The sequence below is a fragment of the Chiloscyllium plagiosum genome, chromosome 23 (genome assembly GCF_004010195.1).
Source record: "Chiloscyllium plagiosum isolate BGI_BamShark_2017 chromosome 23, ASM401019v2, whole genome shotgun sequence".
In the NCBI taxonomy this organism is placed as follows: Eukaryota; Metazoa; Chordata; class Chondrichthyes; order Orectolobiformes; family Hemiscylliidae; genus Chiloscyllium; species Chiloscyllium plagiosum.
The window spans coordinates 16,765,104-16,782,681 of NC_057732.1; the positions used below are offsets into that span (position 1 = coordinate 16,765,104).

Genomic DNA, 17,578 nt, shown 5'->3' on the forward strand with positions numbered 1-17,578 from the left:
ATTTCTGAAGGCTTCCCATTTTCCAGCCATCCCTTTACCTGCGAACATGTGCCGTCAATCAGTTTTCCAAAGTTCTTGCCTAATACCGTCAAAATTGGCCTTTCTCCAATTTAGAACTTCAACTTTTAGATCTGGTCTATTTCCATCATTATTTTAAAACAAATAGAATTATGGTCGCTGGCCCCAAAGTGCTCCCCCACTGACACCTCAGTCACCTGCCCTGCCTTATTTCCCAAGAGTAGGTCAAGTTTTGCACATTCTCTCATAGATACATCCACATACTGAATCAGAAAATTGTCTTGTACACACTTAAGAAATTCCTCTCCATCTAAACCTTTAACACTATGGCAGTCCCAGTCTATGTTTGGAAAGTTAAAATCCCCTCATAACCACCTTATTTTTCTTACAGATAGCTGAGATCTCCTTACAAGTTTGTTTCTCAATTTCCCTCTGACTATTGGGGGGGTCTATAATACAATCCCAACAAGGTGATCATCCCTTTCTTATTTCTCAGTTCCACCCAAATAACTTCCCTGGATGTATTTCCGAAAATATCCTCCCTTAGCACAGCTGTAATGCTATCCCTTATCAAAAATGCCACTCCCCCTCCTCTCTTGCCTCCCTTTCTATCCTTCCTGTAGCATTTGTATCCTGGAACATTAAGCTGCCAGTCCTGCCCATCCCTGAGCCATATTTCTGTAATTGCTATGATATCCCAGTCTCATGTTCCTAACCATGCCCTGCGTTCATCTGCCTTCCCTGTTAGGCCCCTTGCATTGAAATAATTAGTCCTACCTTGTCCCTGCCTGCCCTGACTGTTTGACTCACTTCTGTTCTTACCTGTACCAGTCTCAGATTGATCTCTTTCCTCACTATCTCCCTCGGTCCCACCCCCTTACCTTACTAGTTTAAATCCTCCCAAGCAGTTTAGCAAATTTTCCTGCCAGTATATTAGTCCCCCTTCAATTTAGGTGCAATCCATCCTTCTTGTACAGGTCACTTCTACCCCAAAAGAGATTCCAATGATCCAAAAATGTGAATCTTTTGCCCATACACCAGCTCATCAGACATGCATTCATCTGCTCTATTCTCCTATTCCTGCCCTCACTAACACATAGCACTGGGAGTAATCCAGATATTACTACTCTCGAGGACCTCCTTTTTAAATTTCTGCCAAACTCTCTGTAATCTCCCTTCAGAATCTCAACCTTTTCCCTTTCTATGTCATTGGTTCCAATGTGGACAATGACCTCCTGCTGGCTCCTCTCCCCATGAGAACATTCTGCACCCTCTCTGAGACATCCTTGATCTTGGCACCAGGGAAGCAACACACCATTCTGCTTTTTCTCTGCTGGCCACAGAAACGTCTGTCTGTACCTCAAACCAGAGAATCCACTAACACAATTGATCTCTTGGAACCCAACATACCCCTCGTTGCATTAGAGCCAGTCTCAATACCAGAAACTTGGCTGTTTGTGCTACTTTTCCCTGAGAATCCATCACCCCCTACATTTTCCAAAACAGCATACCTGTTTGAAATGGGTATATCCACAAAAGACTCCTGCACTAGCTGCCTATCTCTCTTACCTTTTCTAGAGTGAACCCATCATGTGAGTGTATCTGAGACTTTCCCCCCTTTCTATAAGTGCCATCCATCACATACTGTTGCTGTTGCAAATTCCTCATCGCTTCTAACTGTCTCTCCAACTGATCCACTTGATCTGATATGATTCGCAGCCAGCAGCATTTATGGCAGATATAATCCACAGTAACCCTTAAACTCTCTTTAAACTCCCACATCTAACAAGAAGTAAATATCACTCTATTAAAGGCCACTTTTGCTCCTTCACAATCTACGGACCCAGAAAAGACCCTGTCGTATTCCTCTACAAACACTGTCCCAGGTTAAATTAATAGCTATGGCTTATATTTTAAGTTTAATCAAGAGACATATCTCCAAAAACATATAATCAAGAAAGAACCTACTCTACTCAATACTGCAGATTCTCTGTAGGCCACACTTAAAACAACAATTAACTTATCTGATTCTGTGCTGTGAACTTCGCCCAACAGTTCCTCCAAGATCAGTTGTGAATTTCACTGTTTGATCATTTTCCCAGCTGCACTCCGATGTCCAGTGATACACAAATTCAAACAGCAAAGGCAGGAGCTGGGCAGGTTCTCTCTCTCTCTCTCTCCTGCACTGTCCTCACCATATGCTTCCTTTGTCTGTTCTTCTCCCTTTTAAAACTGATGTTGTTTTGACTTTTCTTTTCCAAAGTTCCAAAACAATGCAACAGCATATAAAACAGTAATTGTCGCTCCTGGAATTCGAGGAAATCACCTCCAGCACCCAAAATACCTCAAAAAAGGAGCAGCTGTTACAGCCAGAAATTTTTCTGATCCTATACACCACCACCAGTCTCAATCTCTTTGTTGCCTCCTCACTGTACTGTATTGACTCTAGTCCTGAACACCCACCACTTCTCCCAGATAAATACTAGAAACAGCAAACCCATTGTCTTCAACTGGCACCTCAATCTCAATTCCCTCAACACCAATTTCTTGGCCACTATCTCAAGCTGAACCAATCTATCTGCAACATCTGTCCCAAATAAACCTGAGCTGAACTCCTGACCCCAAATTGTTCCCAACATAAAGGCAATCTAAGTCTACCTTCATTAGATCACCTAGCTCTGTTCGAGTCCGGCGTTGTCGGCCACTGAAACTCTCAGCCGTGCTTGATTTATTTAATGTGATTATTCCAAGGATCCCCTATATTAGCCTGAAGTCCTCCAAAGGTGTGTTTTGCCTCAGTGACCCATCACTCATTGGTTTTCATCGCAGGAATATAGGAATAAACACTGCTGCCAACTTATCCCAAACAAGCTTCCACGAACAGCGGTGTAAAAGAAACCACGTAAACCATTTTAATGAATTTGATGAAAGAATTACTATTATCCAGAACACTTATGATAACTCACTTACCCTTCTTTAAAATAGTACCATGGAATCATTTATATTCACGTGATAGAATCTGCACTGACAGATTTAATTCTTGTTTGAAAGATGGCACCTCTAACACATAACAGAAAAACGTTTGGACTGGATTTTGAAGGAGCAAAAACAATGTAACCGTTTGACATCACTGTGTTAATTCAGCCAGGTTCTATCAAACCTCCAAGTCAATCATTTATGAACTGTGAAAACCAAAGTAGATAAAACAAAAGATAGTATTTGATTGTATTTTAAATTTAATCCGAGTTCCCTTTTCTTAAACAGAAATATATATATGACTTCATCAAAACAAAAATGTTGGACTCGGAAGTAATCATAACACTCTTGCACATGCATTGGAGTGGAAAACTGAAGCTTACCCAGTGAGTTGAAGGACTCATACAACAGCAGCTCAAAGCTTTGGCAGAATGTATATATACATATTATTGGTGAAATAAAAATAAAGATCAGCCTTTTAAAATCTGAAACAAAGACACCCAAGTAAAATTAGGGGTTGGACTCTGCTACTGTATATGGTGTATATATATCAAAACATGTCAATAACTATAGACTGTAACTTGCATAAACTTGACTTATAGAGGCTTCAATGAACCAGCAGTCAACTGTGATGTTTACTGGAGCTGATGAAAGCTCAAAGCATCAGAACAAATATTTTAAAATGACACAGTGCAGATTAATTTGACCACCTAAACATTATAGTGATAAATAAGGTACATATTCAAACAATGTAATGAATGCATATTTATTTTATCCTAATGACTAAAAGTTCTAACTGTTGTACATTTCATACAGATTAAATTTACTGTAGCTCCACTGCTTAAAAATTGACTGGATTGATAAATGTTCATACTGTAGACTTTATTTGATTGAGTTAACATCATGCTGTTATATGAGAATGACCTCAATACAGTGTTCTTCTTGAAATAAATATAGTAGCATAAATAGGATAGGTAATTTTATACCTGTGAAGACTTGACTGGAAAGCCATATTGAGACATACTGTTCAATAAATTACATTCTATTGACAAAAACTGCTTTTCCTTAAAATTAAAAGAAAAGGATTCTACCAAGTTAATTTAGATAAGGCTATTACTGTTGCATTCTAAATATTGCTTAACTTCAATTTTAATTTCCTCTTCAATCCTGAAGATGTTTGTTCATCTGGGTACAGCTTTGCACTTGTCAGGAGTCTGTAGTGTTCAATCACTCTCTTGACAATATCAAGCATGTATTTGAGTCAAAGATATACATTGTCATCTTTAACCACACCCTAGATTTTGACATGCAGCCAGCAGACCAATGATATGTGCATTGAGTCCACCCATTTCAGCAACAAAAAGGCCAGAATCATTCATAGGCCAAGACCACTTTTAACTCAAACCAGAGAACTTACCACTTAGACCATAAAACCAAAAGACATAGACGTGGAAGTAAGGCCATTCAGCCCATCAAGTCCACTCCGCCATTCAATCATGGCTGATGGGCATTTCAATTCCACTTACCCACACTTTCCCCGTAGCCCTTAATTCTTTGTGAGATCAAGAATTTATCAATCTCTACCTTGAAGACATTTAATGTCCCCGGCTCCACTGCGTTCCATGGCAATGAATTCCACAGGCCCACCACTCTCTGGTGAAGAAATGTCTCTTCATTTCCGTTCTAAATTGACTACCTCTAATTGTAAGGCTGTGCCCACTGGTCCTAGTCACCCCGCCTAATGGAAACAAATTCCCAGCATCCGCCCTTTCTAAACCATGCATTATCTTGTAAGTTTCTATTAGACCTCCCCTCAACCTTCTAAACTCTATGAATACAATCCCAGGATCGTCAACTGCTCCAGGGATCATCCGTGTGAATCTCCGCTGGAGATGTTCCAGTGCCAATATGGCCTTTCTGAGGTGTGGGCACCAAAATTGGGCACAGTATTCTAAATGGGGCCTAACTAGAGCTTTATAAAGTCTCAGAAGCATATCGTTGCTTTTATATTCCAACCCTCTTGAGATAAATGGCAACATTATATTTGCTTTCTTAACCATGGACTCACCGTGGGTGGCACGGTGGCACAGGTGGGCGGCACGGTGGCACAGTGGTTAGCACTGCTGCCTCACAGCGCCAGAGACCCGGGTTCAATTCCCGCCTCAGGCGACTGACTGTGTGGAGTTTGCATGTTCTCCCCGTGTCTGCGTGGGTTTCCTCCGGGTGCTCCGGTTTCCTTCCACAGTCCAAAGATGTGCAGGTCAGATGAATTGGCCATACTAAATTGCCTGTAGTGTTTGGTAAGGGGTAAATGTAAATGTAGGGGTAGGGGTATGGGTGGGTTGCGCTTTGGCGGGTCGGTGTGGACTTGTTGGGCCGAAGGGCCTGTTTCCACACTGTAATGTAATCTAAAAAATCTAATCTAATCTTTACTCCATGTTTCAGACTAAAATCAGTAAAATAAGCTAACACTATATAGATCATTACCTGTATCTTCCCTATCTGTATCTTTTATTTTCACCGCAGGCAGTACAGTGCATTTACTCAATGAGCCCTTTCCAGCTTCTCTTTTTCACAATACATGATTACTAAGTAGCGACTAAATTCAGCAAATGTTAGAGCTTTCATTACATTCATGAAAAATCCATTTCAGTGCATAGAATTATTACCAATGTAATGAAAGTTAAATAAATATTCACTTTCCATCTATTAAAACAAATTCTGTTCATTAATGACAGTAAGCATTTTCATTATGTTGATTAGGTACAAAACAAAGACTAAACTAAAATGAAAATTCACTCATTCGAAGAATAATTGAAAATGAGATATCAGTTCTTTCACTGGAACATAAGCAGTCAAGTCACTGAGTGACTCTCAAACACTTGGGGGGGGGGAACAAGATTAAATTTATCTTCTCAAAGTTGTCATAAATTCAAGCTGCTTTACAATTGAATCATGGATAATGGAATTAGTCATGTTGATAAGGGCAACTCCATCAAAAGAAGCAAAGCAGCAAACTTAAAAGCTTCTCATGAAAATATTGCCCCAAATACGGAAACTGAACAATTCAGTAAACATCAGATGATCAAAAAAGAGCCAAGGATGACAAAAAGGATTAAGGAAACAATCTGCATTTGATCACATTTCTCATGTTCGGGGGTAAAGAATCAGTTTCGTTACTGTAAGCACTGACTGTTTCTTCTTTTAAATATCTATTATCCTGCTTTCTTTCAAGTGTTTTTCAAGGCTCACCATCTGAAGTACTTCAATAGGCAAAAGAGATGGACAATAAGCACAGGCTCTCAATGTGATTTAGCTCCCTGCCTCGAACACTAAACACAGCTAAATGGTTATTTTGATGCTCCCTACAGACAAGCTCAGTTCTTAGTCTGTTCATAAAAGAGAGAAATAGAATGTTCATACTGTTATTCTGTACCAACTTATTCCCTTTACATCAGGCTAGATTCAGAGTCAAAATGAATTTTGAGTGATTGCATTCAAGCAAAATTAATACATGTGCAGTTGCACCAATATTTCTGCCTATGGTCCAAATTTACCTGGCAATTTAACCAGGTCACATTTACAAATGCATGCAGTTGTATGGTATCGGAAGTTGCTTTCAGTGATATCAGTTTTCCAAAATGAATGCCATGAATGAACCCTAGAGGGCTGCAGCAGCCCAATCATTGAGCACATCCAAGATAAGAGATCAATAGCTTTCTGGACACTAATGACATCAAGGGATATGGAGATACTGCAGAAAAAAAGGCATTAAAGTAAATGATTAGCTATGTCTGAAGTGGCATAGAAGACCTAAGGGGTTGAATGTCCTGTTCCTACATCCCTATTACATTTTCCCATTCCGACTTCTCTAACTCAAAAACTTTCAATGCTCCTTTAAGATCCAGTCAACCAATGGATGCCATGTGTTTCTAATATTCTTTCATGGGACAATGGTTGTCATTGGTAATGCAAGTGTTGTCCATCCCTGGTTAGCTAGAACTGTTTAGTAAAAATTCGTAGGAAAGACACAAACATTTTACAAATACAATGTGAGGAGGAGGGGAACAATATAATGCAAAAGAAATGAGCACCCAAGAATCTCATAGGCATTTGATAAACTGGTGCACACACCAGCTAGAAATGACAAACAACTGCTGCGCATTTCAGAAGCATTTCAGAAGAAACTTGTGAAATGAATATCAATGTTATGGCATTTTTTTATAACAATCTCTCCATTTCATCAAGTGAATCCATAGTGATTGAGCCTTACATCCAGATAATCCCAGATTCACTCCCAGTGTATGGGATTATCAAACTAACATAAATGGATAATAGAGTGATTTAAAACAAAGAACCGTGGATTTGGAGATCTGAAACAAAAACAGAAGTTGCTGAAGAAATTCAGCAGATCTGGCAACATCTATAGAAAGAAAGCAGAGTTAATGTTTCGCATGCAGAGATTCTTCATCAGAACTCAACAGAGTAATTTGCCTGATGTACTCAGTTATGGTAATAAGTTAAACATTTATCCTAGTTTTTCACCTCCTATTTAAATGATGTCCTTTCTTAAATTGTACTATGAAATAACTGCACAGAGGCTGGTATCCCATCTCCAAGTCCCCTTTTATTTGCATACACACAGTACACTGGCTGTGGCAGCCAGCTCAGAGTCAGTCCCTGAAAATGAGGAGACTCTGAACCCCCTCTATTTATATCTGTCAGCCAGGGCTCCTTGATTGACCCGGGTTAAGAACCCCAATCAAAGATCTCATAGTCAATAAGATCCACAAAGTAATATTTGCTCGTAATATCAGAACTTACTGGGAAAGAATGCAGTGGAACTTGGCCATGGTTCCAGCTGCAAAATTGAGTATCACATTCAGATTTTAGATTTGAGAGTTGACACTTTTTCTTCCTAACATTGTGCTAATCATATTCCCTGTTAACTGTTCCCAGTTAATTTAATTTGGTCTAAAGTTTTTAAGTTCATAATGTGGTTTGAAGCAGACAAATTACTACTAATATGACAATCTTATAAAAATTCACTGTGTCATTCTCTTTTTGGAATTCTCCCTCTGCTCACTGCAAGCATTCCTACACATATGACTATCCAGGAGCTGTGTGTTCTCAGATACAGAGACCCATATCCTTAGGAGTGTCAAGAATCTTAGATTTTCACTATTATCTTTCCTAAACTTGGTCAAGAAGATAGATACATTAACACACCATTCTTGAGTTAAATACAGGCTCTGAACTGAGTTACTAAGCATATTCACAATCATTTTAAATTGTAAAGTGTGACCAACCACACCAGCCTAAGAACCTAGGCCCAATATAAAATTGGCTAAACAGTTTCTGGAAGCAAGGCTTAATGGAATGAAAAGAGGGCAAGATCAAAGCAAACAAGGATCAGCCCGGACCTTTATTGCATATTGAGCATTGGCAAAGTTGTTAAGATCTGTAACTCATTAAGTGGTACTCAGTCAGAACAGACATTATGTTGTAACTGTGTATTCCTAGTTTCAGCCAGACCTCTTGGCACCATGGTCTAGTCATAGTTTGGAAAGGGAATGGATACACTGTGAATGGCCTGCCTAACTTCATTAGGTGCTGTGACCCCTGCCCTGTGACCCCATTGGAAGTCAGAGAACAGGATTGACATAGTGGTCCAGTGGATAGCCCTGCTGCACTCATAGTGTCAGGGTCCCAGGTTTGATTCCAGCCTTGGATGACTGTCTGTGCAGGTTTGCAAGTTCTCCTTGTGTCTGCATGGGTTTCCTTCGGCTATCTGGTTTCCTCCTCCAGTCCAAAGACGTGAAGGCTAGGTGGATTGGTATTGGTAAATGCAAGGTTATGGGAATAAGGTGAGGGTGAGGGCTTGGTCTGGGTGGGATGCTTTTCAGAGAGTCGGTGCAGACTGATGGGCCAAATTATCCCTCGTTTCCACATTGTGGAGATTCTATGATTTTGTAGAATTCCAGAGGAGCTCAGAAAGCAGGGATAATTGGGACACCTGGCAACCATTCCCTCAGCAAAGACTCTGTGTGAGATCCACCGTTGTACCAAAAAGAGACTGAGTGCTTTGTCAATGGAGTTCAGTGAATCCAGCAGCCGAACCAAGTTCACTTGCTTGACTTGCTTGAGTAATGTGTGTGTTTTTCAGGCAATCAGCCCAGTTTGGGGAAAAGTTAACTTAATTTGTGTACGAGACATTTTTGTTAATGTGTGAGCGTTTTAGAAAAACTAAGTTTGAACTGCAATCTTTTGTTTGTCTCATACAGTTAGAGCAGCTGAGTAAATGTGTTTAATGAGTAATAAATTGGTCAAAGTGTCTGTATGGAATATTTCAAAGGCAACAAAAGGGGATGGAAAATGTATGAATTCTTCGAGAGAAGCTGAAATAATCTGTTATAACAGCAGTGACATATGTTCTTTCATATACCTATATATGCTTGCAACTTTGTTCCTATGAGTGATCAATTCTGTATTTCCATGCCTCATGCTTTGGATTCTTTTTGCAACGACTCCAGCTCACGCTGCCAGCTGCTAAAACTGTTCCATTTAGTCGCACATAAATTTCACTTTAGCCATAATACGCAAGCTGTCTAGCATTACTTTAATTGTTTAATTAGTGTCTTTCATAAATAGAGATGTGGACGTATAACATGATATGGCTCAGATCTCCAAAAGAAAGTCTTTCAGGATCAATGAATCTATCAGATCAGCCTGAATGTCAAAAACAAAACATTTTCCAGTTGATGGATGAACTGCTGCTTACTGAACACTTTAAGGTTGACACACCTTCACTTTTATTTTGTATAGACAGAAACCTCATGTGCCTCTAGTCATTAAGTCACACATACATTGCCCATGCTTCTACTGGAAAATGAATAGAGACTCAGAGACAATATGCCCATGATCTTTCTAAACTGTCAATGTTGCTGGTAACTACCTTTATATATAATCTAGACCAGCTCAGAAGCTGTCACAAGTGGCAAATAATTTCAAGTTGATTGCTAGGACATAAAACAGTCCATGTAAACCATGGTTTTAGTCTTTATTCATTCTTACTATGCACACGGTAAGGCAAGGCAGATCATACAATTGTTGGAGAGGAAAGGGAAAGTTGTTTTATATTGACACTTGTCTGCTGTAAACAATCAATGGGCATATGTTGATATCTAAAAAGAATGAGGGATTAGAATTGTAAGGCACAGACTCAGAATACAAACTGCACAGCTTTACAGAATATATTCTCTGGTTTGAAAAGTAGTTGTTCAACTGTGAAAAGACAGAATCTCGATGAATTAACACTGAGGAAGATTAGATTGCTATAAACGATCTTTGGTTAAAATGTTTACCATCACCTAGTAGGTGCATTCATTTGATATTTGTGATGCTCTGCAATTTTAGGAACAATATTAATTTGTTTCTTAAAAATGACCAATGAGAGTTAAAAGAAAACTTGCAAACAAAAGCTAAGTCAGCTCGAGCATTGTGTAAAGGGATCAATTGAATGACATGAATGACAAAATTAACATAAATTCTCCAAAGTGAACAGAACTAAATTATTTCAAGCATCAGTTTTTATTAGAAATTTTTCCAATGATAGCAGATAATTTACTATGTTGAGGTTTTCTTTGAAGTTTACAAATGGAACATTGTTTGATCATTCAAGATTTTTTATATCCCAGTAGATATCGCTCTCCATGTTCAGATTATCTTTTACTCCCTTTTTCTTAGCAATGTGCCAATTTTAAGAAGCCAAGCAGATGGGTTACTTGAAGACTTTTATCTAGCATGCCTTAGATTGGGAATGCATTTTAATGGCAATGGTGAACCCAAACCCAAGTTCACCATTCTGTGGCATCATACATCCATTGCACTATGTTGACCATGTTTCCAGCATTCATCTTTCTTCCGGAAACAAGTGATTAAAATAAATTTGACAGCCAGTAATGAAGTAACTTTAAGTCTGATATTTGATATATGAAGTTTTGATGAGCTGCTGGATGCTGGCTACAGCATTGCATATCATTTTTATTTCTACACCCACAGTTTTTCTAGCATTGCCTTGATTGTTATATAAACTTGCTTTTTTGTAGCCCAGTCATCCACATACCATTTTTTAAATCCTCAGCCTGACCCATCTTGAAGGAATAATTGGGTTGGAACATTATTGGGCATCAATATTGTTGCACAAAGTTGGTGAGTCTTTTGCACCAATAATACTTAAAGTAATATTTTCTTGCTTTGTGCTGCAACTATGTTTAACTTTATATTGATATCTCAAAACTATCTCAACAAATCATGCTGAAATTTCTCCTTCAGATATTTCACAAAGTTTGTACCTGCAGTAATGTTTAAACTAAAATGTTATCAATGGGAAGAACAGCATCCTAATACTGACAAATCTTCCTTTAAGGAGAGAAAAGGTTCTGATTAATTAAAATACAGGATGCTAGATGATTACAGGTTTGAATATATTATTAATCCCAGTAACACATTGGCATTACTAGGCATGTTGTTATTACAATGACACACATAGACTGGTTCTGGATCAGTAGTGCTGGAAGAGCACAGCAATTCAGGCAGCATCCGACGAGCAGCAAAATCGACATTTCGGGCAAAAGCCCTTCATCAGGATTTTGCCCGAATCGTCGATTTTGCTGCTCGTTGGATGCTGCCTGAATTGCTGTGCTCTTCCAGCACCACTGATCCAGAATCTGGTTTCCAGCATCTGCAGTCATTGTTTTTACACATAGACTGGTGCCTGGCACATGAACAAGTTGCCCGTCTGTAGCACTCAGATATGGGCAGATGCCCACCAAATGTTAAGCATTTCTCCAAAGCAGAGGGAAATCAGAGGAAACATTAACATTCAAGTATCAATTTAATTTCCTAGTGTCTGTAAATTGTACCTCTGGATCCTGCTGCCTGTTAACGTGGGGTTACCATCCCCCATTCCCACTCTCATGCCCTGCTTAGCCTGCAGCAAGATCCTTGGTGTCTCTCAGGATCAACCACAGAATAAATACAACTGTTTTGGCAATATGAGACAGTAAAGACGAGTGGTAGTGGGAGGGCGGGTAAGCTAGAGGTGAACAAAATTATGAATATGTGTCTTATAAAACAGCAGTGATGTTTAAAATAAAAGCTACATGTTAAAAAGAAAATGTGAGCTAGGCACTCCATTAATCAGAGTAGCTCTGGTTGTAATTTCAGGATTGATGATGATTTCTTTAGCAAGAAAAAGAATCTTACTACCTTGGGATTGCCCACCTGTGGCAGTGATAGTGCAGACAGTGGAGAATGTGTAGCTGGGGAAGAATGGAAACCACATGCCCAAAGGCTTTCTCAGTTCAGTTTTTATTATGTTCAAACGTGGATTGAAAAGTAGGTTGCTCTTTCCAAGCTTGGTGATTGTCACGCAGTCATTAACAGAGTAAGAAAGTAACAGATATGAATTCAAGATCAGGGCTTTCCTTACTGGAATCCCAGCATCTGTTAAGCATGGGTGTGGAATGAAAGAATGAGTGCAAGGTATGAAATAAACATGGGAACATGCTGCACTTTCTTCCAATTTCTGGCCTGACTTAAGTTAATGCTTGAGCAGCAGAGGATGACCATAACTCAGATAGCTTTCTACATTGTGACTGGCAACACAGTAGATTTATTTGTGGATTGCAGTCAAAATACATATGCAGGACCCCTTTAACACGACTGGTAACCATTCAGACAGAAAGCAAATACAAGTTTTTGGTGTCCATTCTTAGGAACACCACAAAAAAATTAAATAACTTTTCCATGTTCATTTGATATTTTAACAAAATGGAGTGCCCAAGTAATTAGTTTACAAGATTGCAAATGAGTTGTCCAACTTCTTTAATCTATTAATGAGTGCATGCATGACAATCACTAAGGTTGGGAATAGATTATCCCTGACAACGTGTGGCCTCATAGGAAACGAAGCGATGAAGGTCGAATGTTTAAACACTGAGATATCGGTCCACACTCCAATCCATGCATCTGCCCTGAGCAAAACTTCAATATTTAACAATAAACAACTCGGTTTGTGTATCCGGCACTGCAGGAGTTAACACATGGAAATTCCTCCTGTTTCTTGCCAACTAGCGTGTGATGATAATCTGCACACACATCGCGCCTCGGTAATGCGAGAGGGGGAAACTACACAGTCACTCTGAATAGAGTGCCTACAGTCTGCTCAGACTTGGGCATGAGAGCAATCAGAAACATGTTACTGATAATATCGCAGGAGAAGATGCGTTAAAGTTAACATTTCCCTTCCCACACAATCACAGGCACGCGTTCTTAACAACTTCCCAGAACTTAGCTCTAATCTTCTGAAATAATCATCCAGCAAAGATAATGAATTTCGCCCGAGCCCAGAAACACGCCAAGTATCGCAATGACGGATGGAAAGCCCCGCTGGTTAAAGCTAACTTGACTTTGTCCAAGTCATGTTCACTACAGTATAGGGGGTTCTCAGCACTGCTCAGGGTGCCAGGGAAAGTGAACCGCAAACACCTCAATCTGCTGGATTCCCCCTTTCTCGCCTGTGATGAAAGACAGAGTGGGGGGGAGTTGCAGGACACACATTACCTGCCTGAGATGGTGATCTCCACTTTGGTGGCCGGGATGTTGGTGTGCAGGGGATCGAAGTCTCCTATGGACGCCATATTCCTGTAGCTCTCGACTGCACAAGCCCGAGCCCTGAAGCGTCGGACGGCTCCACTCCTCGGCTTGGGTTAGAGTGTGTGTGTGTGTGTGTCTGCGGGTGATGTCACTTCATAACAAATACAAGAAAACGCCTGAGAAGGAGAGGAGGGGCAGGAATCGGCAGCATTTGAGCCGTGTCTGCATCAGAAAGCCCAACTAAACCAGCTGGGAGAGGAGGGGCACAGGCATTTTTACAAACCTGCAGGGGGGTGGGGGGACATTTAAAGAGAGGATGTGAAATATGATTATGAAATCCGGATTGCATGCCTGCTTTTTTTTGTTGTTGTTTGAGCAAACCTTACGTTAACACAGAGAAGTCTGCGTGCACTGCTATTCCTTACAATTCAAACTTTGTTTTAATGGGAAGCTCGTGGTCAGAAATAAACATCTTGGAGTTGCCTCGGGAAACGTGACGATTCTTTCAATGTCTCTAAACATCTCGAAAACACCGGAATCTATGTCGGTACTCACATGGTACACAGTATACTGCATCATCTGTACCGTTCCAAAAAGAACAAAAGTATTTTTCTCTATTAACGAATAAATTCCAGTCCAGACTTAAACAGAGCACAATTCATGTTCCTCTACATCATGTTAAGGATGAAGTTTAAAGGACAAATCCACTTCCGGTTTCAGTCCTTAGGTTCTCCCGATGTTCACAAGGAAATACCTCTCCACCCCCCCCCCCCCCCCAGGTTAGGTGAATTGGCCATGCTAAATTGCCCGTAGTGTTATGTGAAGGGGTAAATGTAGAGGAATGGATCTGGGTGGGTTGCTCTTCAGAGGGTTGGTATGGACTTGTTGGGCCGAAGGGCCTGTTTCCACACTGTAAGTAATCTAATCTAATCATTCATTATAAAGATACCCCCCTGCTCATCCCCAGCTTGCCGCCAGCAACGACTTGGGACTGATTCCGAGAGAAACAGAAACAGACCTATTTCTGCTGAACAAAAGTATCTGACCACGCTTCCCATGAATAAATTCCAAATATCTGGAATTGACCTCAAAAGGAATTGCTGGCAATCTGAAATAAGAGAGGATGCTGGAAATGCTCAGCAGGTCAGGCAGCCTCTGTGGAGACAGCGAGAGAGGCACAGTTAATGTTTCAGCTCTGACGAAGAGTCGCCGGACCTGAAACGTTAATTGTTTTCTCTCCACTGATGCTACCAGACCGGCTGAGTTTCTCCGGCAATTTCTGTGTTTGTTTTAGCTCTCCAGCATCCGCACTCCTTTGTTTTTATCTCATTAATCTTCAGGCGAGTTTCACTTTAATAAAAAAAATCGAAAACTGGGTCTTGTTGATATGATGAAATTGCAGTTTTGGCCACTATCCCATTAGATTCCCAAGGTCAATTTGAAACAAGTTTTGAGCCTGAATTATAGATTCGGCGCACCCTGCGAATCTGGATTGCTTTCCTGAAGCCGCCTGGACTCCAACTTCTCATCTTTCTGTTTGACTAAGAGTCTGAACGGGCAGTGGGTTTATTTTTTTTTAAATCTAACCACCAGCTAAATTGCAGAATAAAGGAAATGAATGCAGAAATATAAAAATGATCGATAAATTTTCAGAAAACATGATTTTTAAAAATAGCTAATTCTTTACTTTGTATTCCACCAATGACCAAAGACTTTTATTTTGGAAAAGAATTAATAGGCGTATACTTGCGTGAACGTTGAAAATAATATTGGAAAAATAGAAATGATGAGAAATGTGTGGGGTTTTTTGCCTAAATGGGGCAGGTAAAACATTAGCTCTGAGGAAGCAGTCTACAAAGTCTTGGTGATCTCTTGTTCGTTATGAATTGGTGACTGTGATCAGGTACAGTTGCTGACGGTGGGAACTGGCTCGAGAGTTGAGTCTGGGAGTTGCATTGTGTACCATCACACGAATTGAGCGTTAAGAAATGTCAGCGCTAATTCACTGGGGCTCTCCCGTTCTGTGGAATTGTTAACTACAGTGTTCGAACTTACAGGGCTCTGCTCCTAGATTTCCAGTTGATCTTAGAGATGATGGGATAAAGTAGTCCTACCTTGAATTAGACATCTTTGATAAAGCGTGTGTGTACATTTGTTTGCCCTGCACACCACCCCAAGCCGATTTTTTTTTTAAAAACTCAAATGCCAACTGTGTACGACTACTGTTGTAACAAGGTTTGTTTACATTACTGTTCTGATTTCCTTGTGCTAGGACTGTGTAACACATTATCAAATGCGATTTGACAGAATTGGCCACGTGTTTTGGTCTTGAGTCTGTTTCTCCAGCTTCATGAATCATCGGAGAGATGTTCAACAAGTTTCTCCACATCATTGCAATGCCAAAGGAAACGCCGCGTTTCGACCAAGCCTCCACACATTCATCATCAATGACATTGCTCATAACTCCCTATCACGGGGAATGCACAATAAAATAAAAAGTCCAAGAGTGCACTTTATTATGTTCCGTCTTCCATAGCCACAGGGCGGCGCAAAGCCCTTTACAGCTAATGGGGTGCCATTTGAAATGCAGTTACTGCCGTAGTGTAGGGAGCTTGCACAACATCGGCAATGACCAACAACAGCAATATAGGAGCAGGCCATATGGCCCTTCCAGCCCGCTCTGCCGTTCAATGAGCTGACAGACTTTCCTGTCTAACCCCAAAATTATTGACCATCTTCGAGAATCTGTACATTTCAGACCGGAATAAATTCATTAACCCAACCGACGCTGTTTTCAATGAGGTGGTGGCATAATGGTAATGTCACTAAGTGAGTAATGCAGACTGCCCCCGGTGCCAACTCAGTCTTCTGCAAACTGTGGAAGCAAATGTTTGGCAACAAACACACATCAGGAAGTCAGCAAATCTAGTATATAGAGCTGTTCCCCTCAGCCCCGTACTGCTGTGAAATCTGGGCTGTGTATCTATGACACATATGGACTGGAGAAATTGCAGAAGCAATGGCTCTGTCACATTGTCCAGATTTAAGGACAACGTTGTCCCTTCACAAGCATTCAGGCAAAATCCCCACAAAAGAAACTTTGGTAGATGAAACACTGTGCCCAGCTACACCTCAAATAGCCAACATTCCGGGGGGAATACAGAAAAGCACTTCAAAAACACTCTCTGAAGTTCTCCTTGAAGAACAGCACATTAATGATCACGGGGAATTTGCCATCAGTCCTTCAGAATGGTGGTCATTTCTCCATCCAGCCGTACCATGTGTGGAGTCACACCATCAAGTGATGAAGCAAAGTGGCAGTAGCAAAGAAAACAAAAGGTATAAATTCACAATCAGATCTCATGCCAATGTGAAACATCTTATCCATGTGCTCAAAGCTAAGAAGCAGACTGGTCATTCACATGAAGTCCCATGGCAGAAACTCATAAACCTGAGTATAGATGATCTCTGAGTCAAGGGACAGGTGATATTGGCTGAAGAGAACACTCAGAATAATCTCTGTAGTCTGGTCACCACATAATGAAAATCATGGAAAGGATCTGGTGAGGGTGCAAAGATTTTTTTAATGGGGACAGCATCAGAACAATGAGGCTGAGCCATCCAGAAACATTAAGCAGTTTATTTCTGATTGGTTGTCAAAAGAGAAGCTGAAAGATGACCAAATGGAGGGCTTGAAGATTAAAGATGGTTTTGGTGCCATGGACACAAAGAGTGGAGAAGAGTAAGGCTATTGACATAGAACAGTTATCTCAAGAAATCAAAAAAGAAATCTAGAAGAGGCTTCTTTATACAGAGAGTGGTGAGAATGTGGAATTTTAGTACCTCATTAAGTAGTTAAAGAAAATACAGTTTGTCCTCAATTAAAGTTAGGTTTGCATTTTGAGAAATTGTGACTTTAAGTGAA

The 17,578-nt window shown here is 40.3% G+C and overlaps 1 protein-coding gene across 3 annotated transcripts in view; it reads right to left on the reverse strand.

Moving 5' to 3' along the window:
* LOC122561654 (copine-8) overlaps positions 1-15,796 on the reverse strand; it is a 356,185-nt gene extending 340,389 nt beyond the window's left edge. The window contains exon 1 of one of the 3 annotated variants that reach the window (XM_043713602.1): positions 15,768-15,796. In XM_043713602.1, coding sequence (XP_043569537.1) covers positions 15,768-15,781 — 14 coding nt within the window. In that variant the 5' untranslated portion in view covers positions 15,782-15,796. Of the gene's footprint in view, positions 1-13,620; positions 13,937-14,208; positions 14,297-15,767 lie in introns of those variants that run through there. The other 2 variants (XM_043713603.1, XM_043713601.1) reach the window with 2 other exon arrangements.
* Between the last annotated feature and the right edge of the window lie 1,782 nt (positions 15,797-17,578).